Here is a 27,794-nt window from a genome sequence, read left to right on the forward strand (position 1 = left end):
GCTTTCATTCATAGATATTTTTAGATGGATGCTGAGGCTTTTTAGGTTGAGTAAAATCTGCAATATCTGACTCAGTTTGTTCGCTGGCATCCATGTCTGCAATATGATGTGTTTTCCTCCAGCTGGCAACCTGGGGTGTGAAAATACTTTTGGGTAAACTGGCAGAGTGTAGTATCGCACAGACCAAAACACAAACAGGAATTCTGACACGGAACAGGCATTTCAATGAAGAATAACTGTCTATAGCATTGGTTTTCTAAGAAACAAGAAGAGCAAATTATATGGTATTTTTATGGTATTTTTAGTCTTTAGTAAAGTAAAAAAAAAAACGTTCCTTTAACAGATGAGTTTGTATTCTGTGCCTCTGAGAGTCCGGATCTGATCACAGCTTCAATTCATAATCCAAATAACATTTGAATGTTTAGGTCCAAATGTTAAGAGGGAAACTATTTCAGAGCTTTTTATTTTTTCGCTGCAGCTGTGAATCTGTGAAGGGCGATGGCGTCTTTTGAAAATCTGCTTGAGAAATCACTGAAGGAACTGAAAAAAGCTGAACTAAAGACATTTCGGTGGCACTTAAAGAATGACCATAAGGATCATATATCAACTTCTGAAATGGAAAAAGCAGATATCTTAGACACAGTGGATAAAATGGTAGCATGTTTTGGACCAGAAGAAGCTGTGAAGATTACGGTGGAGATCCTGAGGAAGATGAACCAGAATAATCTGGCTGAGCAGCTAGAAAACAAACACAAGCAAGGTAATGTTTAATTCACTGTGACTGTAATGTTATTGTTTACCAATGTGATGGTTTGACTTAAATGGTTAGTTCACCCAAAAATTAACATTCTGTCATTAATTAGTCACCTCAACTACATGACGTTCCAAACCTGTGAGACCTTCATTCATCTTCGGAACACAAATTAAGATATTTTTTATTTAATCTGAAAGCTCTCTGATCCCTCCACAGTCAGCAACAAAATTGCAGCTTTCAAGGTCCAGAAAGGTAGTAGCCTAAAGACTTTGTTAAAATAGTCCATGGAAATACAGTGGTTCCACCTTAATGTTATGAAGTGTTGAGAATACTTTTTTGCATAAATTAAAACAATTCAACAATCTCTTCTCTTCCGTGCCGTCTCCTATGCAGTTTGCATAAGCACCACAATGCATATTTATTTATTTGTTTGTTTATTTGTTTGTTTGTTTATTATTGTTTTCCCCTTCCTTCCTTAATTGTTATTTGTTTGGATCTGGAGCTGCTGTAATAAGTGAATTTTCCCGGTATGGGATTAATAAAATGTATCTAATCTAGAAGCCTGAATTTATGAAAAACGATCACTTTGTCTTTTCTGTCTTTTTCCCTCTTTCTTAAAGGCTCAACTGCAGACAATTGTCAAGCTACTCTTTATGATCACACAGAGGCCAGCCTCGGATTGAAGGACAAATTAAAACAGAAATACAACCGGATATTGGTTGGTAATTCACAGACGGGTCATCAGGAATACATGAAAGATATCTACACTGATTTATATGTGGTGAAGAATGAGACTGGAGGAAGACTGAATGACCACGAGGTGATACAGATCGAATCAGATCACAACCGATCGATGGCTAAGGAGAAGCCAATCGAGTGTAATGACATGTTTAAAGTCCAGTGTGAGACGGGTCAACGAAACAGAAAGGTGCTGACAATGGGGGTCGCAGGAGTGGAAAAAACTGTCTCTGTCAATAAATTCATTCTTGATTGGGCTGAAGGAACAAAAAATCAGAATGTAGCCTTCATATTTCCACTTCCATTCCACACATTGAATTTGATTAAAGAAGAGTGCAGTCTCATGGAACTGCTTAACAAACACTTCTTTAGTCCTAAAGAATTGCCATCTCTTCCTGCAGGTGATGGTAAAGTCATGTTCATCTTTGATGGGCTGGATGAATGCCGCTTTCCTTTGAACTTTAAAGAAGATAACATAATTACAAATGTAAATGAGAAAACAACAGTGAGTAAGATAATCATAAACCTCATCAAGACACATCTGGTTCCCTCTGCTCTCATCTGGATCACATCCAGACCAGCAGCAACTAGTCAGATACCCCGTGACTACATTGATCAAGTGACAGAGGTGCGGGGATTTAACGATGAACAGAAAGAACAATTCTTCAAAAATAACAGCAGTCCTGATGTTGCTGAAAACATTATCCATCATATCAAGAAATTCAAGAGCCTGTTTATCATGTGCTATATCCCTGTTTTCTGCAGGATCTTGCTCACTGTTCTTCAGCCTCTCCTGGCTCAAGAGAGCACTGAAAAAACTCCCACAACACTCACAGGGGTGTACACAAGGTTCTTGATTTCTCAGCAGCAACAGACGGAAGAAAAATACTCTGATGACCCTGAACCTAAAGTCAATGCCATGTCTGATGAGATTATTCTGAAGCTTGGGAAACTGGCTTTTCAGCAGCTGGAGAAAGGAAATCTGATTTTCTACAAAGAAGATCTTGAGGAATGTGGACTAGATGTCAAAGAAGGGTCACTGTACTCTGGGTTATGCACTCGAATGTTTCAGGAGGAAAAGGCAAGAAGCGTTTACAGCTTTGTACATCTCAGCGTACAGGAATTCCTTGCTGCCCTCTATGTGTTTTTGATTAGCAAAGACAAGAAAAAAAACCCATTTCTTGAATCCAGGACAGAAAAACTGACATGGAAAATGACATGGAATCTCTACAAGAAGCCACTGTTTCAGCTTCATAAGGCTGCAATCAACAAGGCTTTACAAAGCGAGAATGGACACCTGGACCTTTTCCTCCGGTTCCTCCTGGGTCTCTCACTGGAGTCCAATCAGTGTGACCTGAAGGAGCTACTGCCAGGACTGGAACTCAAAACAGAAAATGTTAAAGACACTGTTGACTATATCAAAAAGAAAATAGAAAAGGAAAAATCAGTAGAAAGGACCATCAATCTCTTCTACTGTCTGAGTGAACTGAAAGATGACTTTGTGGAGGAAATCCAGAATAATCTGAGCTCAGGAAATCTTTCAGAACAGAATCTCTCCTCTGCTCAATGGTCTGGTCTGGTGTTTGTGCTCCTCATGTCAGAAGAGACCCAAGAAAAGTTTGAACTGCAGAAATACAGAAGATCTGATGAAGCACTGATGAGACTACTGCCAGTGATCAAAAACACCAGAAGAGCACTGTAAGTATATAGTCTCCTTTATATTCATTTATACACTTTTAGACTTTTGTAATGGCCTTCATTTGAAATAGGACTTGTTGGCCTAGCCTTTAGAAAAATGAATAAATGCAATGTGTGTGATGATATAAATACTGGTTTAATGTTTTAGTAAGCGAAAATTGTTTTAGCTCTGCTTGCATCATTACAGTTAAAGTTTTTTTCACGCTCCACATTATAAACGCTACCTATTAAGCAATATTTTTGCTGTTTGTTTTGTTCACTACACAGACTAAATAGCTGTAATCTCACTGCTCAGTCCTGTGAAAGTTTGTGTTCAATTTTACAATCCTCAAACTCTGTCCTGAGAGAGCTGGACATGAGTAACAATGACCTGCAGGATTCTGGGGTGAAGCTTCTATCTGATGGACTGAAAAGTCCAAACTGTCAGCTGGAGATACTGAGGTTTGCGTAAAAACACTTTATTTTTGCAATAAGTTATTTTTTTTTTAAATGCAATGCTAAGACTTATTATGTATGCAGTAACATTGTTTTTCTTCTCCAGATTTCCCACATGTAATCTCACTGTTCAGTGTTGTGAGAGTTTGTCTTCAACTCTCACAACCGTCAAACTCTTACAATCATCAAACTCTGTCCTGAGAGAGCTGGACCTGAGTAACAATGACCTGCAGGATTCTGGAGTGAACATTCTTTCTGATGGACTGAACAGTCCAAACTGTCAGTTGGAGATAGTGAGGTTTGAGTTCAAATACTTTTTTTGTTGTTGCAATATGTTAATCATTAAAATTGCACTGTTAAGATTTATTCTGTGTGCAATAACATAGTTTTTCTTTTTCAGATTTCCCAGATGTAATCTCACTGCTCAGTGTTGTGAGAATTTGTCTTCAGTTTTACAATCCTCAAATTCCTTCCTTAAAGATTTGGACCTGAGTAACAATGACCTGCAGGATTCTGGAGTGAAGCTTCTTTCTGATGGACTGAAAAGTACAAACTGTCATCTGGAGATAATGAGGTAAATGATTTTAAAATAATTAATAAAATAACTTAGAATATAGATTTTAAAATAACTATAATGGTATAATCAGAGGCAGACTTATCCAAGACTTTTGAGAATTGTATCTCGTAGCCTAGAATTTTGCTACAAAAAATGTGTAAAATGTTGTAAAAACGATCATGTTCGCATCTTGACGTCATGGCCTCTACAGAATAATAAGCATGTGTAATTCAGGAGCTCCTCCCACCGACTCATGGAGCTGATCGGATCACGTTTCCAGCAGCAATAAACATGCCAAAGAAGATAGCAAGACATTGTGGAAGTCACTGCATAAGCTTCCTTCAGATCCTAATATTAGGAAAGTGTGACACAACTTCATTTATTGTTAATGAAGTTCCAGCTCACGTGGAGTAAGACATTGTACGCGTGTCATTTAACTGCGGAATCGTTTGTAAACAAGTCTCAAGTGCTGGATTTGCAGACACAATGTTGTGCCTTCTATCATCCCGGTTGCTGCTTTCAAAACAATCCCTCCCTCATGTGAACTGAACTGACAGGGGAGCTGAAGCTCATTAAATATGCAAATCTTATCCAGTCCTAGCCGTGGGTGTTTAATTCCAAGTCTCCAGTGCTGCACGCCCAGCAAAACCTAGGGTTCAGGAGAGAGCCTCAAAACCAGTGTAGAAAATAGCCTATTACTTAGTTATATTTTTGAATGTAAAAACCACACAAACATCATTAGTTGACCTCACACAACAGTGTAAAAATAGGCTCGCATTTTTTCTTATCAGTGAATTAGAGACTCAAATAACTATTGATTTTTATCATTCAGGCAAGTATTATACATCATTATTATCTGTTTCTATAGTTTTTTGAGTAAAAATAAATTGTTGTGCTTTTTGCAAAATAAAACTAACATAATGCGTGATCTGCAGCCTCTGTTAAAGACGTCTAATCTGATTCAGAAAATGATCTCTAACTTAAGTGAAAACTTACCACACAAAAATAAGACATTTATCTAAAGAAACGTTGAAATGTCAGGTTTTAAATAATGTAAATCCAATCAATAACAAATATTTTGTGTTTATGTAATCTGCTTGGAAAGGGAGAGAAATCAGTCCTTGTCAAGTGTCTCATTATAGTCTCATTATCTGCTAATACGCCATGCCCACAGAGCGCGCATTCTTTTGAGATTCAAATACTGAAGCAATCCATGTGAGAGCACAGTGACACCCACTTAAAATGAACAAATCAACACTTTACATCGGTTTGAGACGCTGTAAGGAATGATTGTGGAATAATTTACATCAGAAAAAGCTGTTTCTAAGAGCAACGATGATTGTGAGGTAAGTTTATTCTGTTAGTGTCTGCGAATACTAAATGCAAAAAGACTGTTTAAATATGAATCCTGCTGCAACACAAAATGTAATAGATGCAAGACTGTTTAGACGAGATTTATTTGGCCAGATTTGTTTTGGACAGATAAGTTTGTTTATTGTAAAATATCAATAAAGTTTTTGTTTGCAAATCTCTGCTCAGATGCTATAAATTTAGGACCTACTAGCCAAACAAATTTTGTTTCATACTGATGGGAATTTGTAGGGTTTTTTTAAACAATGTTTTTAATGTATTTGCTTATTATTTAATAAGCAAATATAACAGAAAATTTAGCCTTAGCGCTGGTGCGATCATCACGTGTCTCATAAATGACCCAAAGCTCAAAATTATATTTGAGTTTTGTGTCTCGGATAGTTTACAAAATCAAATGATTCAGAACATTTTTGCCACTGAAAGGACTGGGGGAAAAGTGTCCCAATCAACCTGAATTAACCCTATACTCTTTGAAATCATAATTGCATTGCATTTTTTTGTTTTAAATCCCAAATATTTGACTTATAACATTCATTATTACCAATTATTCAGTTATTTGTATTTACTGAATAGTGAATTGTGTTAAGTGTCACAATATTACTGTTTTTTAGCATGAGATTTTTTTCAAAAACATTATAAATAGTACACTCAGAAAATGCTCTTAGTATTTTTGTCTTGTTTAGTCTAAATATAAAAAAAAACTGAAAAACTTAATTCAAGATGCATTTACTAGATAAATAAAAAGTACGTATGATATTTTATCTTGTTTTGTTTAAAATAAAAAACCCTGCCGTGTTTTTTCCTTGAAACAAGGACAATGATCTGCCAATGGGAAAAAATATTTATTTCTGATTGAAATCTTGTTTCTTATTTCTGTCCCAAACAGAAATAAGAATATTTTTCGTCCTCCATTGGCAGATAATTTTGCTTGTTTTAAGCATGTTTTTTCCCCAGAAAACAAGAACAAATCTTATGTAATTTTACTTATCTAGTAAATGAATCTTGATTTAAGAATTTGTATATATTTGGACTGAAAACAAGAAAAAGAAATACTAAAGAAGCGCATATTTTGCAGTGAAGTCAAATCTTTTGATAATTTTAAATATAATAGGCCTTTGTAATGTGCCTTTGTTGACTACATTCAAAGTAAACTACAAAAAAATATATTTACTTTGTCCTGTTGCATATAGCTCCATCTCAGTTATGTACCTGAAGCTCATTCATTATGCAGCTCATTACGCGTTCCTTTGTGTCTCAGGTTTGATATCCATATATAGTCATGATTGTTTCACCTCTTCGCATATGGCCTTTGTAAAGAAAAAGTGTCTTACAAAATTTAAATAAATGTATTGTATTATGTGAATTAGCTGGCTCAATGATTCTCACATCAATTTGCACATCTATTGTGTGTTTTGAGGCCTTCATTTTAAAACACATTTTTTAGTTTTTCAAAACTTACACATAAACATTATTCTGTCAAAAATACAAGCATGTACATACGTGTTTCTCACTTATTATGGTAGCCCAGTTTGTGCTGAATACAGTGGAATTACACTTTGTCATTATTGTGTTTATAAGCAACTGAAAAAAACACAAATGTCAGAGCATGTCAAAACTTCTAAATGGCTACAGCAAGCTGTAGAAAAACTAAACTAAAAAAAAAGATCTGTTCTATCAGCAGTTATACTGTTCTTGTACGGCACACTTTTCAATTACACGCACAAATGCACAGCACACACTGTATATCACTTCATAAAGCACTGGTGAAACTATGAGCAATGTTACGTTATCAATCTGTAAGTCATGAAACAAAAGTAAAGTACCAATAAATCACGTAACTGGTTCAACCTGTGTTAGCTGGGAAGGATTTGCATGCAGGTGTGATGTTCATTCTGTTCATCAGGAGCAGTTTTCATGTTTCATGGTTCATGACGTATTGTGTATTCGCAATGGTAGCTGTTGTTTCCATAACCCCAAAATGCCACTTTATTTATGTTATTTTGTATATTTTTTAATTAGTGTGGTGGCTTCTTTATTGTATTAACAGAACTGCTATTTAATAGCTTTACCTTGTAGGCCTATTTACTTTTTAGTATTAGTCATATTCATACAATTTAAAATAAATAAGATAATATATATATATATATATATATATATATATATATATATATATATATATATATATATATATATATATATATATATATATATATCACAATTTGAATAATGTTACTCATACATAAACCGATCAGGCATAACATTATGACAGGTGAAATGAATAACACTGATTATCTCTTCATCATAGCACCTGTTAGTGGGTGGGATATATTAGGCAGCAAGTCAACATTTTGTCCTCAAAGTTGATGTGCTAGAAGCAGGAAAATGGGCATATGTAGCAAGCAAGGATTTGAGCAAGTTTGACAGGGTCAAAGTTGTGATGGTCAAAATCAATTAAAAGTGGTCCACGGAAGGAACAGTTGGGAACCGGTGACAGGGTCATGGACGGCCAAGGCTCATTGATGCACGTGGGGAGCGAAAGCTGGCCCATGTGGTCCGATCAAGCAGACATGCTACTGTAACTCGGATTGCTCAAGAAGTTAATACTGGTTCTGATAGACAGAATACACAGTGCATCACAATTTGTTGCATATGGGCTGCATATGGACAATAGTAAACAGTCATTGTTCAGTTGAGACAGCTCAGCATTGATTCTGTTATGTTCGTTCTTGAAGTTATAGTTGTTTTTGGAAACATAAGTGTTCTTAGAGCTATAGGGCCCTATTTTAACGATCTGAAACGCAAGTGTCAAAGCCCGAAGCGCAAGTAACTTTGTGGGCGGGTCTCGGCGCTGTTGTTATTTTCCCGGCGGGATAAATGGCTCTTGCGCCCGGCGCAAATCTAAAATGGGTTGGTCTGAAGTAGCTTCATTATTCATAGGTGTGGTTTGGGCGTAACGTGAATAAACCAATCAGAGCGGCATCCAACATTCCCTTTAAAAGCAGGTGCGCAAGTTCCATTATGGATTGCTATTATTATGGCGTATTTACCAGGCGCACGTTCTTGTAAGAGACAAAAATATATTGCAGTATATTAGAAACCTTCATGCAATACATTAGGCAATATATTCACATATATGGGAATTAATTTTTATATTTTTCAATATATTGCAATATATTGAAAGCGGCAATCATTTGTATATTTTGCAATATATTACATGAATATATAATATATTTTATAATACCATCAATATATTATTCCATATATGTACAATATATTAAAATATATTTCAAGTAATATATTGGTAAATATATTTTCCTTTCGTAAGGGAGTGAAAGACAGAGAAGTTGTGTTGTATGGGGTTGGGAGAAACCCACCCAAAATAGCGTCGGTTAAACAGGCGTTGGTTAAACAGTTTTTCAGTCGATTTTTTTTCCCGGTTCTTGACGGACAAACCAATTTGTCAGATGTCCTTATATACATATATGTCTTGCCACTATTGGGCAAACAGGTCTGATCCTTAATTACTACAATAAGCCTGAATAATTTGTAAGATAGATTTATGCCTATTTTTTCACATCTTCGTGGCACACCACAATGTGTTAATATTTTTTTTTTGTGTAACAATTTATGGTTTGCAAAAATAACTGTTGCCCCTTATGAAAGGAAAATATATTTACCAATATATTACTTCAAAATATATTATTTATAATATATTGTAAATACATGGAATAATATATTGATGGTATTATACATATTATATATTCCTGTAATATATTGCAAAATATACAAATGATTGCCGCTTTCATATATTGCAATATATTGGTGAATATAAATATTAAATCCCATATATGTGAATATATAGCCTAATGTATTACATGATATTTTCCAATATACTGCAATATATTTGTGTTTCGTTATGGGGCATCTGTGTAGATTTCATGAGCAAAGTGTATGCGCGTTGTGCACGCTATACATTATGGTCAAGCATGCGCCCTTAAAATAGCATAATGAACAACACGCAACACGCCAAGACCAGGTCCAGGACTTTAGACCAGGTTTTTTTCTGGTCAGTGGCGCAACTGTTTAATGGAACAGCAAAATAGCACCAGGAATTGTTTGCGCCGGAACACGCCTCCTTTTTTGCGCTGAACCGCCCAGGGAGCGCAAGTTCATTCACTAGTTTAGCGACGTGCTTCTGTGGAGGGAAAAGCGCGCTTTGCGTGGGTGCAAAATAGGAATGACACATGCGTCGGTGTACAAAGTCAATTGCGCTGGGTGCAAGATAGGGCCCATAGTGTTATTGGAAACACGCTTGTGCTTAAAGCTATAGTTACTATTGGAAACATCCTTGTTCTTTTAAGTATAGTTGCCATTTGAAACATGCTCATTCTAAAGGTTATCAGGTTGCTATTGGAAACATGCTGGACTTAAGCTATAGTTGCTATTGGGAACACCATTATATTGAACATGCTGTGCTAATGTTAGCAACATGCTTGTGGCTTAAAGCTTATCTAGAGTATTGATAACATGCTGTGCTGAAATACACAGAGCAGGTACGTTTCTCTGCAGAGGTCTCGTTCAACACTAAACACATAGCTCGACGATCCCTTGATAAGGAGTACGGAATCATTGGGTGCATTTACATGCACACCAGTAAGCCGATAACTCCAAAAAATCAGCTTATTGAAATAACCAGTTTTCCCCGTTTACATGTAAACCAGTAAACGGACAACGCAACAAGTAAACCGCGTTTACATGACTATTAATAAACCGGGTTATTTCCTTGTAGTGCCGTCAAAAATAATAATGTCCGTATATCAGACTAGGAGTTTTTCAAATGTTACGTCAGTTGTGATGTTAAATAAAGCGTGCATCGTGTCAGCGGGAGATTTACGGCTCATATTATCCCTCATGCAGTTATGCAGTGTTTTGACTGAACCTCTTCTAGGCTACTTCTGCTGCATGAGAAAAGAGAACTCCTCTTTACAATTTTCTGGGTCTTAAACGAGTGCGTTTGTGATATATGTCCTTATTTCATGCAAAACGCTAGCTCGCTCTGTCTGAATGCGTTTAAATCTGCTGTAAGTTTGCGTTTTTGTTACCTACCACACATGCGCATTACAATAAGCCGACAGAAAGCAGGTTAATGCGTTTACATGCAGCGCAAAATCGAGGTAAGAGGCAAAAAACTACCTGTTCCGATCGGTTTATTCTTACGCCGTTTATGACATTACTCCGATAAAAGAAAACGGGTTTCCGCGTTTACATGACCATATTTATTGTCGGCTTATTGGGCATAATCGGCTTAAGAATGTACATGTAAACGCACTCATTTAGGTTGTCGTCTTCTCTTCCACAGCCGATGGAATCACCTCAACAGAAGCAGAATCATGATCAGGAATGAGGAAACACTGTATTTCATTGCTAGCTGCACGTTGCATCTAACTTGGAGCTCTTGCTGCAGGGTGTATGTTTACCCGACCAGACTACTACTATTTTTTAATACTAGTTCTGTGATTACAACATGCTTGATATATAAGATTTTGCTGCTGCTTGGAGTGATGTTTCCCTTATAAGATTGGGGAAAAAACATGCTTGTATTAGATTTTGCTGCTCATATGGTTGTAAGCTTCCCCCAATAGATATAATACATTAATTTAAATTTGGCTTCAACACATGCTTATTGCAAATATGTTCCTGTTTGCTGAAGCTTTGGATGACGCTTCCCCCATTATATTAAAAAATAAAGGCATTCAAATTTTCTCATCAGTTTGTGTTTGGGTGATATCGATGCTCCTCTCCTGCTCTTATCTATGCAAGGCTGCATGGATTTGCAGGGAGTTCTTTTCCAGAATAAAACCATGCTGACAGTCCAAATTGTATGCTAATAATATGCTAGTCATCTTTTCTGAGAGTGGTCCAGACAGAAGTGCTTTTACCTATAAAGCTGTACATACCTGGAATACTATACTATTAAGAAATAATACATCTCTAACTTATTTGTCAGCAATGCTCAAACAGTGGTTATTTGATAATCAAACATGTTTGAATTTTTTTTAAATCTGACATTTTAAAAACAATGAAATCTGAAAAAAAATACTGTTTGAAATTACTGCCGTTTGTTTTGGTTCAAATATAAATATTCAAATAATTTATATAATGCAAACAAGTATAAATGTGTCTGACTTACAGTAACTACATTTAGAAAAGTAATTGAGTACTTTTACTCTGGTACACTTCCACAGACACTTTTGTGACTGAATATACAGAAGATAACAGCTACAAATAAAAAACTGCACAGTGTATAATAAGTAACTTTTGTTGCTTTATGTCTTTGTAGATTGTCTGGCTGTATGGTGACAGAGGAAGGCTGTGGGTATGTGTCTTCAGCTCTGAGTTCAAACCCCTCACACCTAAGAGAGCTGGACCTGAGCTACAATAACCCAGGAGATTCAGGAGTAAAGCTGCTCTCTGAAAAACTTAACCATCCAAACTACAGACTGGACAAACTCAAGTATGTAGAGCAGGAAGAGTTTTGATTAAACAACTTCAAAATCAGCATTACAATCTTAATTTATAACAAACTAGTTACACTTCATTACTTTCATATAATTACAAAAGGTCTAATTGAGAATTTACAAAGGTTTAGGTTTAGTTATAGATGGTTTCATCGGATGCACAAGCATTGCCAAGGTTACGAGCCTGGCCCAAATTAACTTCCGGTCTGTGTTTGTTTATCGGTCTGGCTAATGGCTATTAATCCCATGGACCCAAAGAATGCGCCTGCGCGTTTTGCAGGATTTTTCTCATGACAGGATTCTCCCGTCTGTCTCCCTGTGAAGTCCTTTCTGAAATGCGTGTGAAAATATACTCAGGACTCAGAGAAAACTTACCACACAGACACAAAAGATATCTCTTTATAAAGCTTGGAATGTCTACTTTTAAATGAAGTCATTGATATAAAAACTAGGGCTGTCAAAATAACGTGTTAATAATGCCTTAACACATTAATTTTAATGGCACTAAATTTATTAATATGCAATTAACGCAGCGCACGTTTTCTGTTTGATCCGTGGTGTAGCCTGTATTTGGAGAAATTGAGAGCAGCCATAGACGTAAAGGATGCAGCAGCAAACATTAATAGGGAAAGAAAAGGTTTAACATTAATATTTCTATTCTAAACCAAAAATGCAGTTATTGCAAACCAGCTACCATATTTTCTGTTTAACTTTTAGACTCCAGGTTTAAAGAAAAGTGCGTTTTTACACAGAGCACATTCTCTGCAGTCTGAGCACTGCAATCTTGCTCTCGCTCATATCAGAGGTAAATAGGAATCGCGGCACATTAGGTGCACACACACACAAAATACCGGCAGTTCAATAAGGAATGCGTGTCTCTTAAAGGGGCCACACTATATTCCCACTCCTGGAATATGGTCCTCCTCCAGGTATGGTGTGGTACTAGTGTGCTCCCAGGTCCGCATGACAGCTTTCACATTACCAGTTTTTCATAAGAACTGTGCCCTGTTATTTTTAGGCTTAGTCTTAAGAAAAAGACATGAACAAGTTCTTTGATAAACATTTACAGTATTGTTCAAAATAATAGCAGTACAATGTGACTAACCAGAATAATCAAGGTTTTTAGTATATTTTTTATTGCTACGTGGCAAACAAGTTACCAAGTAGATTGTCAGAAAACAAACAAGACCCAGCATTCATGATATGCACGCTCTTAAGGCTGTGCAATTGGGCAATTAGTTGATTAGTTTTTTCTGGGATTTAGCAATCCTGTGAATCACTAAACTAATATTTAGTTGTATGACCACAGTTTTTTAAAACTGCTTGACATCTGTGTGGCATGGAGTCAACCAACTTGTGGCACCTCTCAGCTGTTATTCCACTCCATGATTCTTTAACAACATTCCACAAGTTCTCAATTGGATTAAGGTCTGGAGATTGGGCTGGCCACTCCATAACATTAATTTTGTTGGTTTGGAACCAAGACTTTGCCCGTTTACTAGTGTGTTTTGGGTCATTGTCTTGTTGAAACAACCATTTCAAGGGCATGTCCTCTTCAGCATAGGCCAACATGACCTCTTCAAGTATTTTAACATATGCAAACTGATCCATGATCCCTGGTATGCGATAAATAGGCCCAACACCATAGTAGGAGAAACATGCCCATATCATGATGCTTGCACCTCCATGCTTCACTGTCTTCACTGTGTACTGTGGCTTGAATTCAGAGTTTGGGGGTCGTCTCACAAACTGCCTGTGGCCCTTGGACCCAAAAAGAACAATTTTACTCTCATCAGTCCACAAAATGTTCCTCCATTTCTCTTTAGGCCAGCTGATGTGTTCTTTGGCAAATTGTAACCTCTTCTGCACATGCCTTTTTTTTAACAGAGGGACTTTGCGGGGGATTCTTGAAAATAGATTAGCTTCACACAGACGTCTTCTAACTGTCACAGTACTTACAGGTAACTCCAGACTGTCTTTGATCATCCTGGAGGTGATCATTGGCTAAGCCTTTGCCATTCTGGTTATTCTTCTATCCATTTTGATGGTTGTCTTCCGTTTTCTTCCACGTCTCTCTGGTTTTGCTCTCCATTTTAAGGCATTGGAGATCATTTTAGCTGGACAGCCTATCATTTTTTGCACCTCTTTATAGGTTTTCCCCTCTCTAATCAACTTTTTAATCAAAGTACGCTGTTCTTCTGAACAATGTCTTGAACGACCCATTTTCCTCAGCTTTCAAATGCATGTTCAACAAGTGTTGGCTTCATCCTTAAATAGGGGCCACCTGATTCACACCTGTTTCTTCACAAAATTGATGACCTCAGTGATTGAATGCCACACTGCTATTTTTTTGAACACACCCCTTTCAACTAATTCAACTAATTGCCCAATTGCACAGCCTTAAGAGCGTGCATATCATGAATGCTGGGTCTCATTTGTTTTCTGAGAATCTACTGAACCTACTGGTAACTTGTTTGCCACGTAGCAATACAAAAATATACGAAAAACCTTGATTATTCTGGTTAGACACATTGTACTGCTATTATTTTGAACAATACTGTATGACCTTTAATATATATCTAGTCTTCATGCTTTATTATTGATTATTGTATTGAATAAGTATGGTTTCACTAATAATACATTTACATTTGCATAAATCATGCATATTTGTCAATACCCATGTTGATTAGAGTATTCAAAACTTAATTTAAACTGAATTTATGATGTTAACTCATGACAGTTAACTCATGACAATCATGCGATTAAATATTTTAATCGATTGACAGCCCTTAAAAAAAAACAAATATTCTCTGTTTATGTATTCCATATCAAAACAGTGAGACGTCCAGTTTTTCCAGCACAGCCTCATTATCTTTAATGTGACCACACCCACGCACATGCAAAATAGTTCACATGCAAATCCTCCACGAGGAAGGACCCAAACCTGTAAACGTCCCTGTAATACAGTTCGTAGATGGGAAGGAAGGAGGCGGGAACCGGCGAACGTTCAAACATCTTTTATTCAAAAGAAATAAACAAACCGAAAGTAAAACCGCGGGCAGTCGTCCGTGAGGGGCTGCCTGCGGCTTTACATTCGGTTTGTTTATTTCTTTTGAATAAAAGATGTTTGAACGTTCGCCGGAACACACAAAATAAAACGTGGGCAGCCCCTCACGGATGACTGCCCACAAACACATAAACAAAACATAACATAAAATCCAGGCCTGGTCCTTTCTCGTCTTCCGCAGCCCTTGTTCCTCCTTTTATGCTCCCGTCACATGGCCGCGAGACGAGACCGGTGTACCACGCAGCTGGCACTCGTCAACATTAATCACCGGCCCGCTCTCGCGGTCCATCGCCCCGCGCAGGCCGGGGGGCACTCCCGAGACTGCGCTCTACTCCCCCCCCCTATCCCGGGGGGGCCGATCACGGCGGCCGCGGCACCTGGGGGTAAGGACAGAGAGGCGAGAGAAATGTAGACGGGAGCACGAGGAGCCCGCGGACGAGAGAGGGGAGAGGGAAAAAAGAAAGAAAGAGAAAAAAAAATTCTGGTCCGGTTCCCCGACACACTGCCGCTCGGTCCTCACCAGCCGAGAGGCTCTTCCTCGCGGTGCTATGCGATGGTGCTGGACGCCCGGTGGACGGCCCGATCCTCCTCCGCCCCCTGGCGGCCGGCGGTGGCTCCTCCGATTGAGGGCAGTCGGCAGCGAGCTCCGCGTTCCCTGCTCCTCCCCGTTCCGGCGGATGGCAGCAGGCTCCGACCCACGGCGAACGCCGGCAACTCCTCCGCTCCCTCCAGGACGGCCGCCACCCCACCTCGGCCCAGGGGCACGGCAGCGAGCTCTCCGTCCCACCGGTCTTCACTCGCTCCAGCACCACCGCCTCGGGCAGTCACTCACAGTCTTTCATCATCCGCGCTGCCCGACCTCCTCAGCACCACGATCCCCCTCAGCAGCGAGGGCTCTTCGACAGCATGTCCCTCCTTCCTCCCGGTTTTCGGCACCAATGTAATACAGTTCGTAGATAGGAAGGAAGGAGGCGGGAACCGGCGAACGTTCAAACATCTTTTATTCAAAGAAATAAACAAACCGAAAGTAAAACCGCGGGCAGCCCCTCACGGACGACTGCCCGCGAACACACAAAATAAAACGTGGGCAGCCCCTCACGGACGACTGCCCACAAACACATAAACAAAACATAACATAAAATCCAGGCCTGGTCCTCTCTCGTCTTCCGCAGCCCTTGTTCCTCCTTTTATGCTCCCGTCACATGGCCGCGAGACGAGACCGGTGTGCCACGCAGCTGGCACTCATCAACATTAATCACCGGCCCGCTCTCGCGGTCCCTCGCCCCGCTCTCGCGGCCCCTCGCCCCGCTGCCTGTCACACCACAGTCCCCATCACATCAAAACAAAGATTCAGCTAATTCATTCTTCTGATTTTCATAGAGTTTGGAAGACACGCTTGCGAGTTTACCTTGGATTAACAGTACCTCAGAATTAGAAGACGATTTTAGGGTAATCCATTTATTCTGACTTATTAGCATTATTAATGCATAAATATCACATTGTAGGCTACTAGTTGAACTATTTTCAGACTAAAATGTGTGAAACCAACGGAAAACATGTTGAAATATGAAATAGGTAGGCAACCTTTCAAAGCTAAAAAAAGATACACGTACTACATGGGGATGTTTTAGGCTCTATAATATTAAACGCAGCATGATATAAAAGTAGGTTTGCCAACTCTTCCATATTAGCTGAAAGTTCCCATTTATTGGGCTTAAATATACAGTAAATTACTGTCCCGTTTATTGACTGCTACATTGATGGTGAAGTGAAGTCTCTCCCTATCAGCATTGTGAAGTACAGTGGCATGAAAAAGTATCTGAAGCCTTTGGGATTTCTCACATTTCTGCATAAAATCACAATCAAATGTGATCTAATCTTTGTCAAAATGACACAAATGAAAAAACAGGATCTTCCTTAACTAAAACCACCCAAACATTTATGGGTTTTCATAATTTTAATAAGGATAACATGCAAACAATGACAGAAGGGGTAGGAATAAGTAACTGAACCTATCTGGTTGCCCCCCCCTTTGGCAGCCATAACTTCAACCAGATGCTTCCTGTATTTGTAGATCAGTCTGGCACATCGATCAGGATCAATCTTGGACCATTTCTCTTTACAAACTGGTGCAGTTCAGTCAGATTCCTGGGATGTCTGGCATGAATCGCTGTCTTGAGGTCATGCCACAGCATCTCAATGGGGTTCAAGTCAGGACTTTGACTTGGCCACTCCAGAACGTGTATTTTGTTCTTCTGAAACCATTCTGAAGTTGATTTACTTCTGTGTTTTGGGTCATTGTCCTGTTGCAGCATCCATCCTCCTTTTAGCTTCAACTTTCTGACAGACAGCCTCAGCTTTTCCTGTAAAACATCCTGATAAACTTTTGAATTAATTTTTCCATTAATGATTGCAAGTTGTCCAGGCCCTGAGGCAGCAAACCAGCCCCAAACTATGATGCTCCCTCCACCATGCTTCACGGTGGGGATGAGGTGTTGATGTTGGTGAGATGTTCCATTTTTTCTCCACACATGACGTTGTGTGTTCCTCCCAAACAGTTCAACTTTCGTTTCATCAGTCCAAAAAATATTTTGCCAGAAGTTCTGTGGACTCTCCAAGTGTCTTTCTGCGAACATTAAACGTGCAGCAATGTTTTTTTTAGACAGCAGTGGCTTCCTCCGTGGAGTCCTTCCATGAACACCATTCTTGGTTAGTGTTTTACATATAGTCGATGTATGCACAGAGATATTGGACTGTGCCAGTGATTTCTGTAAGTCTTTAGCTGACACTCTAGGGTTCTTTTTTACCTCTCTGAGTATACTGTGCTGAACTCTTGTTGTCATTTTTGGTGGACGGCCACTCCTTGGGAGAGAAGCAACAGTGTCAAACTCTCTCCATTTGTAGACAATTTCTCTAACTGTGGATTGATGAACATCCAAACTTTTAGAGATGGTTTTGTAACCTTTCCCAGCTTTATACAAATCAACAATTCTTGATCGCAGGTCTTCAGAGAGCTCTTTTGAGCGAGCCATGGTGCACATCAGACAATGCTTCTCATCAAGACACAATTCTTTCTAGGTGTGTGTTTTATAGTGAGCAGGGCAGCTTCAAGCCACTCATCAGTGATTGGACACACCCCTGACTTAAATTGTTTGGTAAAAATTGGTATTAATTGCTCTAAAAGTCTCCTTAGGCATAAGGTTCAGTTACTTATTCCTCCCCCTTCTGTCATTGTTTGCATGTTATCCTCAATAAAAATATGAAAACCCATAAATGTTTGGGTGGTTTTAGTTAAGGCAGACACTGTTTTTTCATTTGTGTCATTTTGAGAAAGATTAGATCACATTCGATTGTGATTTTATGCAGAAATGTGAGAAATCCCAAAGGCTTCAGATACTTTTTCATGCCACTGTAGATAGGGTTGCTACCCGTCCGTAATTATAAGTAAAATTACATGCCCCATATGAAATCAATACGGGCAGCGATTTGACCAGTATTTTACATAGTTCCACACATAGTTTAATAAAAATAAGGATTGTGTGGAGAATACTAATTGCAAAAATAAAGGAAATCAATTGCACAATAAGTAGTACAGAAGCTCATTTGCAAGTGATTCCTGGTCATTTTTGACCAAAGAGCATGTAAGGTAGTAATTAATTATCTCTAAGTTAGTAACTTTAGTAACTTGTGGCTCAGTGCTGATTTGAGACACAGAATGTTTAGAACGTTTCAGTCCGATTTGAAACTGTAAACTGGTGCAACCGGTTTACTAAAATAACTGGTTCAAAAGAATGATTTAGTTCACAAACCGGACATCACTAACTCACACAGAAGAGTACCACCACCAAGCAGAGATAAATGGCTTGTCCCTCACCCTATCACTAGAGAAAAAGCAAAACTACAATTAAATCACATAAACTTACTTAGTTGCTAGATGATACTCGCGGCAGATTAGATTTGCTGCCGCCAGGGTGTGTTTAGATTTCTAGGTTATGGAACCCCAGAATATGGAGGTGACTGTTGGATGGACATCAAAACCATTCGAAGCAATGCACATCAATCAATTGAGTTTAAATATCCGCGGCAAGCCAAGCCAAACTGTGAGACGTACATACAAATAAAACACAGCCCTATCGCTCCGCCAACCCGTAAAGGAAGTTACCATCAGTAGTTCTAAATTATATTATTAAATATTACTTTCAGTTTTTTACCATTTCAAAAAAAAAAAAATTAATACATCACCTCGGGCATCTACTCTTCAATTAACATTTTAACTGTCCTGTTCTGCACTGTAATCATTGTTAACATGGTCTTGGTTAGCCTTTCCAATCTCGGTTTAGAATGGGACACTGTACAGAGACTGCCTTGGTTCGAGGCATGAATGACCTGCTTGTCTCAACTGACTCTCGAGCATCTACCATCTTGGTGTTGTTAGATCTGACTGCAGCTTTTGACACAGTGTGCCATTCCATTCTGCTTAATATACTTGAGAGTTGGCTTAGTATTTCTGGTACTGTGCTTAAATGTTTTAAATCCTACCTTACAAATCATTTCCCAGTTTGTTGTCTCTGGAAACAATAAATCCATTGTTAGACAAGTCCGCAATGTTGTTCCTCAGGGATTAGTTTTGGGTTTTATATTGTTCAGCATTTATATGCTTCCTACTAGTCATATAAACTATTGTTTAGGTTACCATTTTTACACTGATGACACTCATTTTCGATGCTCATCTAACATTATACTCGCACATTAAGACTCTTCGCTCTGCTGATTCTTTCACTCTTCAGCAGCCACCCTGTTGATTAAATATGTGGGTGAGAGAGCTTTCTTTTATAGAAGCTATCGAATACTCTTACTGTCAGAAATGCTCCCACATTAGATGGTTTCAAGTTGTTTAAAACATTGCCTTCACATGTTGAGATGATTAGTATTTTGTTGCATTGTTTAGTTGTATTGGAATGTTTAGTATATTTTTTGATTTGTTGTTTTTGTATTGTATTATTGAATTTTGTATTTTACATGTTCTATCTTATATTGTAGCGCATTGGGTACTGGAAAGCGCATTATAAATAAAATGTATTATTATTACTGCTTATCAAAACTGCTGTGTGTGTGTGTGTGTGTGTGTGTGTGTGTGTGTGTGTGTGTGTGTGTGTGTGTGTGTGTTTGTGTGTGTGTGTGTGTGTGTGTGTGTGTGTGTGTGTGTGTGTGTGTGTGTGTGTGTGTGTGTGTGTGTGTGTGTGTGTGTGTGTGTGTGTGTGTGTGTGTGTAGTTGTTAATTTTGTCACTGTGTGTGTTTTGTAGTTTGGACCATGGAGGAGAGATCAGGATTGCACCAGGACTACAAAAATGTATGTGCGCGCACACACACACACACACACACACACACACACACACACACACACACACACACACACACACACAGACACACACACACACGTGCACGCTCTCTCTCTCTAGGATAGAAAATACAGTTTGTAAGGTATAAAAATCATTACGCCTATGGAATGTCTCTCTCTCTCTCTGTTTGTGTGTGTGTGTGTGTGTGTGTGTGTGTGTGTGTGTGTGTGTGTGTGTGTGTGTGTGTGTGTGTGTGTGTGTGAGAGAGAGAGAGAGAGAGAGAGAGAGAGAGAGAGAGAGAGAGAGAGAGAGAGAGAGAGAGAGATTCCATAGGCGTAATGGTTTGTATACCGTACAAACTGTATTTTCTATCCTCCTACACCACCCTGCCTCTAAACCTACAAATTACAGGAAACATTCTGCATTTTTACTTTCTCAGAAAAATTCTTTTCAATTTGAGTGAGCCTCAATTTATAAGCCTTTTGAAAAGCAAGGACATGGGTAATGTCCTCATATTTCAACCTCTCCTTTTCTCCTTTCATCTCATACCCATATCACTTCATACCCATGCCATGTCATACACATGACAATGAACATAAAACTGACCAATCAACATAAAACATAGTTTTCATTTCCAAAATCATTTTACATTGTATTTTATGGCCAGTAATGAGGTTTAGTGTTATTATGAACTAGTCAGAATGCAAAATATTGTTTAGTGTAAAGGCAAGCTGTACTATCGAACAGGGGACCAATGTTCTTTTGGCAACATGCACACGCTGCCACAGCTTCAATTTACCATGAATGCTTTAACTTGAGTGAAAATGGACATGGAATTGAAACAAAAAGGCTTTGGTCCACTATTAGATGGAAAAGTGTGATGCCTGTTTGGTTGCTTTTATTTTGCTTTGCTTTTTGCTGGTTTCTTTGCCTCTTAGCGTGTAATAACACCAAGGTCCCCTGTTAGATAGTACTCTCTCTCTCTCTCTCTCTCTCTCTCTCTCTCTCTCTCTCTCTCTCTCTCTCTCTCACACACACACACACACACACACACACACACACACACACACACACACACACACACACACACACAAACACACTAAGGGTTGCACAGACTAGTCGAATAATCGACTAGTCAACTTTAATGCTCTGCCATGACACTTTAAGCCTGATGTCATGTAGGAGAAATAAACCTTTTGGGCAGTGCTGTGTCATCAGATGTGCACAAAAAAATGTCTCGGTTATATATGTAACCCTTGTTCCCTGAAGGAGGGAACGGAGATGTACGTTGGACTTAGACCGAAGAATTGGGATCACTTCTGGGAGCCAACGGGCCAATGAACATTGGCGTGCGTGCTTTGCATATCGCACCCTGCCCCGCTGCGCAGGTATAAAGCGGAAACGATCGCCACGCACTGTTTTTCTATGAGGAGCCGAACCTGTGGCTCTAACAGTGATGGTACAGCAACTGTGGCGACGGGTTGTACGTCACCGTTCCCTTTTTCAGAGAACGAGGGTTACATACGTAACCGAGACGTTCCCTTTCAGTCGGTCACTTTCGATGTACGCCGCACTTAGACCGACGAATTGGGATCCCTATGGAAAACGGCATAGTTACTACCACTTCCAATGGGAGACCCTCGGACCCCGCCTCAACTGGCGGGGAATTTCGGGCAGGGAGAGTCACACTGCCATCCCACAAGACCCAGGCAGTGGACTATTGGATAACACTGGGAAAGCGTGCCCCTGGAGGCCGTTGCGGGCTCTGCCAAGGGAAAGACACGGGCTCGCCGTAGGGAGCCGTACCGTGGAGAATACACATATGGGACCGTCGTGGGAGTCACTACATATGGAACCCAGCCTAACACAAGTTCCACAATGCATACGAGTGTTAGACCTGGCTTCAGATTCTCCGCCATGTCTGACTGCCGCGGGTTGCGGAGGACTCGGCAGGGTTCGCCAAACTGGGGAACTCAACTGGAGCATATAAGCCTACGTATCCATTCCATGAGGAAGGGAGTGGCGCAGCAAGCCGACACTAGAACGGGCACTTCGGTGCTACCGACTATGAGAAGTGAATACACGGGAAGATACCGGTTCTACACGTAGGCTATAAAATCTAGCGAACGTGTTGGGTGTCACCCAGCCCACAGCTCTACAAATGTCTTTAAGCGAAGCGCCATGAGCCAGCGCCCAGGACGAGGCTACACCCCGAGTGGAGTGGGCTCTAATCCCAAGCTGGAAGGGCACGTCTTGGGATTCATACGCCAAGACAATGGCATCCACTATCCAGTGGGCCATCCTCTGCTTGGAGACAGCCTTTCCCTTCTGCTGTCCTCCATAACAGACGAAGAGCTGCTCTGAGGTCCTAAAGCTTTGCATTCTGTCCACATAAGTCCGAAGAGCTCGGACAGGACAGAGAAAAGCCAAGGCTGTGTCTGCCTCCGCCGAAGGCAGCGCGGAGGTGGTCCGTGGTGGAGTCTGCGTGCGCATGGCAACACTTACCTGCTTCCGCTGAGGAAGCCCACACACGCCTGGAGACGGCCTCCCCACTGTACCGCCCCCTGCTGGCGATTGGAGAGGCGCCTGAGGGTGACAAGGCTTGAAAGCGTCAAACACCGCCAAGTGCGCTCTCTTGGCACCAAGAGATTTTGGAAACTGCTCTTTTTGTGAAGTTTTGGCGGGATGGATGTAATTCTCACAAGGGAGCCCCCCGGCCCTCCTCCGGGGGGAGGAAGTGGTGCTGCTGCCACTTCCTGTCGAGCAGGATCCTCCATCTCTGGGTGGCCCGTCTCAGGGTCTCTTACGACGGCGCTTGCCACCTGGATTGGCAGTGGCCTAAGCGGGCTGGACGTCCTTTCCGCGGCCGGCTCCACACCTATGCCCAGGTGGAGGCTGCTGCTAGGCTGCGGCGGGAGCGGCGGCGGCGGGTGGACGCCCTCGGCGACGACCAGGCTTAGGTGCTGCCGCCGGCGGCGGGGTGGAGTCAGCAGTGGACTGCCATGGCAGGTTGTGCCAGATGGCCTCCGTCTGCTTCTGGGCGGCCGAGAACTGCTGGGTAAAGCTCTCGACCTCGTCGCCGAACAACCCAGCCAACGAAATAGGGGAGTCCAGGAACCAGGTCTTATCGGTCTCCCTCATATTGGCCAGGTTGAGCCAGAGATGCCGCTTCTGGAACACCAAAGTGGACATTGCCTGGCCAATAGTACGGGCGGCGGTTTTCATCGCCGGTAGGACGAGGTCTGGAGCTCTGGTCCAGGACACCCTCGTGCATGTCCATGAGTGCCTTTGCTTGATGCACCTGAAGCAGTGCCATGGCATGCAGGGCGGATTTTTGCACTCAGCAAAAACGCCTTGAACCCTCTAAAACGAGGGGAGTACAACTTACGTCACCTGCCTCCAGGGCGGCCGTCTGACCATCCAGTGGCCCGCCGTCCGTGCAAGGGCATCACCATGTCAGTGTTTCGGCTCCAGGGGAGCATCCGACCAATTCATGCTAAGCAGATGGTTGTGAAGTGCAGCTCAACCCGAGCCCTAAAAAGGTGGAGCAGAAGACACAGAGCAAGAAGTGAAGCATTCAACATATACTACCAACCGGACGTCCCTCCCAGGACAAGGCCAGGGGCCGCCCAGAAGTGGTGGCCGCAATAAGCTCTGGGGGGCGGGGTTAGCAAAGCTAGTCTAACTGCGCACAAGCGAAGAGACGCCTACACGTCCCACGACCACTGGCAAAGTTGCAATCCATTCTGCTACACACCACTCTACATTAATAACAGCCCCCAAACTCAGAGAAAAGGGGGGTGGGGGCGGCGTTGGTCGGACGACACTGAACTGAGGGGAGGCCGGGTAGGGATATAAGCTCCTGCAGATGTACTGACCAGAGCCCAGGACAACCTGCCGGGGCAACTTGCCACTGCAAGACGCCACCGCCAAACTGATGCAGCGCCCTGACGAGAGCCTGCCAACATCGATCTGATAACCCAACCACTAAGGCCCTAAAAAGGGGTGGGACAGACCTTACTGCAGTTCATGCGCTAGCCTGACCTCATATACTCATCTAGACCTTCCGCTAGCAGAGGTGCTAATGCTACCCAGAGGTGGCTATGGGCTTAATAGTTCGACTAGGAGAACACTCATAAGTTTACATCGCCGCTACATGCGCGCTGGAATGCGCGGTGGCCTCAACTGCTCATATTACACATATCCAGATGAGAAACTGCCTACCACAGACCACAGTGCTGTGCTAGCAAACGTACAGCCTACATAAACACACTGTGTTTATCACAAACATCGTTCTAGCCACGTTACTGGGGAACTCCAGACTTATCTGAAGAAATTGTTTACACATCCGCAAAACCCCATCAGGGAAGCCTAGAGTCCAATCATACGGGAAAGAAAGAATGTTTGCCCTAAAAAGGGGACTCACCCGCTGTCTTCCGGTGCCTCATCGTTTCCTGCATGCTTCGGCGCACCAACCTGATGGGGGGCGCTCTCACAAACCAGGCCTGCCAGGCTGTCAGAGTCTCACATCCGCTCATCACGGGCCCGCCCGGCCTGATGTAAGCACACCCGGGGAGAAAGAGGGGAAGAGGAAGGGACACTCACTCACATTCTCCGTGCCCTCGGGTACCGGTTCTTCTCCCCAATGTCCTTCCTCCTGTTGTGGGTGTCCCGCCTCTTCTGCGCCCTGCTCCTCCACGGAGGGGGCGCACGAGAGGCCACACTACTACGATGGCCCTGCCGTCGATCCTCAGATCGCGACGGGCCTGGGACACCCTCCTGCCGGAATACACGTCTTGTAAGCCGCCGAGCGCGTCCTCGCCTCTCTGAACTTTCCCACCACCGCCTCGACGGAGGAGCCGAAAAGCTCAGAGGGCGAGACCGGGGCATCGAGGAGAGAGGCTTTTTCTTTCGCCCCGATGTCCACCAGGTTCAACCACAGATGCCTCTCCGTGGCCACCATAGCCGCCATCGACCGTCCGATGGCGACTGCCGTCTGTTTGGCGGCCTGGAGAGAGAGATCCGTGGTGCGGCGCAACTCGGCCATCGCATCAGGGGGTAGGCCCTCCCCCTGATCGAAGTCCCTCAGCAGGTCGGCCTGATAAGCCTGCAACACCGACATAGTGTGCAAAGCCAGATGAGCCAGATCCATCTGGGAGCCCCAGGACCGGCGTCACCGCTCAGCCTCAGCATGAGCGGGACCCTCTTGGATCCTCTTTCCTCGAGAAGAAGGCCAGACGAGAGCGGAGCGTCCTCATAGGGAAACGCTCACAGTTCGCGCAGGAAACCCCCTCAAGAACCTCCCGCGCGTGCTTTTCCCCCAGGCAGAGCACACAGAGTGTATGCGTGTCCTCAGACGTGAGAAACCTGGGACACGGATCAGCGCACTTCCTGTACGCACGTTTCCTTTTCTCTGTGCACTTCATATCAGACTTTCTAACGAGTCAGACAGACAGTCCCTGAAGACGAAAGGATAGCGTCATGTTTGCACGGCGCCCTTATATACTTCCTGGTCGCATGGTGATGACGTCACTGGCTGCCGCCAGTCAGTAGGATTGTGATTTGATAGCAATTTCAGACACCTGTTACGCTGAAAGCGTTCCCCCGTAGCGTCAGTTGACGCAGCGCGAGTTCCGTTTCGAAAGGGAACAAATTTAAACACTTAAAGCTACACTGTGTAACTTTTTTAGTTTATTATTAGCTAAAAACACTTAGTTCTTTCAAAAATATATGTGCTCATTAATGTAGTTTAATGTAGATCGGGCGCGTAAGTTTATAATATGCCAACTTTGAAAATACATACGGGTGAGACGAAATCGGTGAGGGGTTTGAATGCTGGTCGCCATGTTGCCCCTCCATCTTGAAAGTACATTAGCCAAAGAGGGACATACCCGTAAATTCAAGCTTCGCTTTTCGAATTTTAACACTCGATGGCACTCATGAACGAGGCCGAACTGGAAGCCATATTAATCTTGGACTAAATCGGCCACCGTAGGAGTTAAAACGACATCAGAATTGAGAGGAAAAGAAACTAATATTCACTGGATGGTCATATACCTTTACACCGCTATATGGGGAAAAACATCACACAGTATAGCTTTAACACTACATCTGTACTACGTATCTGTACAGATAAGATGAAATATTGTTAGACAGGATAATAATCCTAAATCAAGTTAAGATTTAATTTTGTAATATGAATTTGTGAAAAATCCTAAATAACTTGTCAGATATTAACTTAATACTTAACATAGAAAGTTTCTGTAATATACACCTGGTGTTTTTTTGCAGACTCCCAGCAGATCATTCTGGATTTGAACACAGTGAACGGAGACCTCCATCTGTCTGAGGGGAACAGAGTGATTACTAACACTCTCGAAGTACAGCCATATACTGATCATCCCGACAGATTTGATTGGTATCCTCAGGTGTTGTGTATAGAGAGTGTGTGTGGACGCTCTTACTGGGAGATTGACTGGAGAGGGTATGTGCGTATATCAGTGTCATATAAGAGCATTGGCAGGAAGGGACGGGGTAATGAGTGTGAGTTTGGATCTAATGATCAGTCCTGGGGTTTGTACTGCTTTCCCTCCGGTTACTCATTCATACATAATAACATAGTGACTGAACTCTCTCTAAAGCCCATCAGCAATAGAACAGATCACAGTAGAATAGGAGTGTATGTGGATCACAGTGCAGGAACTCTGTCCTTCTACAGCGTCTCTGACACAATTAGCCTCATCCACACAGTCCAGACCACATTCATTCAGCCGCTCTATCCTGGGTTTATGCTTTATAATGGGTTTGATCCTGAATCATCAGTGAAACTGTGTTAATGAATCAGAAAAGCTGCAAGATTGAAGCGATGGTTACACGCTGACTTGACTAGATAATCCAACACTTATGAACACTTATATTTAATAAACACCAGCATGAAACATTTATAGAATATAATGAACTTTAGATGACTAAATGTGTAAATACACTAGATAACAAGGGTCTAAATGAAGGACAGGTGATGGTGATAAGTTGTCATGGTTACATACAAGGGCTGCTATGGGAATACAGCGCTAGAGCTGTATGGTTGAATTTACAGCAAGCTCTCCTGAAGTTTACTTTCTGGATCTCATTCCACAGATGTCTGTGACTGTCCATTTGGATGGGAAAGAATGATACTTGTCATGTCATGTTTTTATCTGATTTATGAATTTAACTTCTATTTAACTTAAGCAAGTGAACAACAATTAGGAATAATGTAACATTTTAAAATATATCATATTTGTAGGTATATGTTAAAAAGTGTAGTTTTTTATTTGG

General features: G+C 41.5%; 1 protein-coding gene across 2 annotated transcripts; it reads left to right on the forward strand.

Moving 5' to 3' along the window:
- Positions 1 to 498: 498 nt before the first annotated feature.
- Positions 499 to 27,794, forward strand: LOC137049213 (NACHT, LRR and PYD domains-containing protein 12-like). Of its 2 annotated transcripts, XM_067427676.1 has the most exons (8): positions 499 to 760; positions 1,375 to 3,190; positions 3,458 to 3,631; positions 3,732 to 3,923; positions 4,026 to 4,199; positions 11,893 to 12,066; positions 20,442 to 20,488; positions 26,769 to 27,794. In XM_067427676.1, the coding sequence occupies exons 1-8, from the start codon at positions 499 to 501 to the stop codon at positions 27,311 to 27,313; spliced, it is 3,384 nt and encodes a 1,127-aa protein (XP_067283777.1). In that variant the 3' UTR covers positions 27,314 to 27,794. The 2 variants fall into 2 exon arrangements, with proteins under 2 accessions (XP_067283777.1, XP_067283778.1); XM_067427677.1 differs by lacking the exon at positions 3,732 to 3,923.

This window comes from Pseudorasbora parva, chromosome 20, assembly GCF_024679245.1.
Source record: "Pseudorasbora parva isolate DD20220531a chromosome 20, ASM2467924v1, whole genome shotgun sequence".
NCBI classification, from domain to species: Eukaryota; Metazoa; Chordata; class Actinopteri; order Cypriniformes; family Gobionidae; genus Pseudorasbora; species Pseudorasbora parva.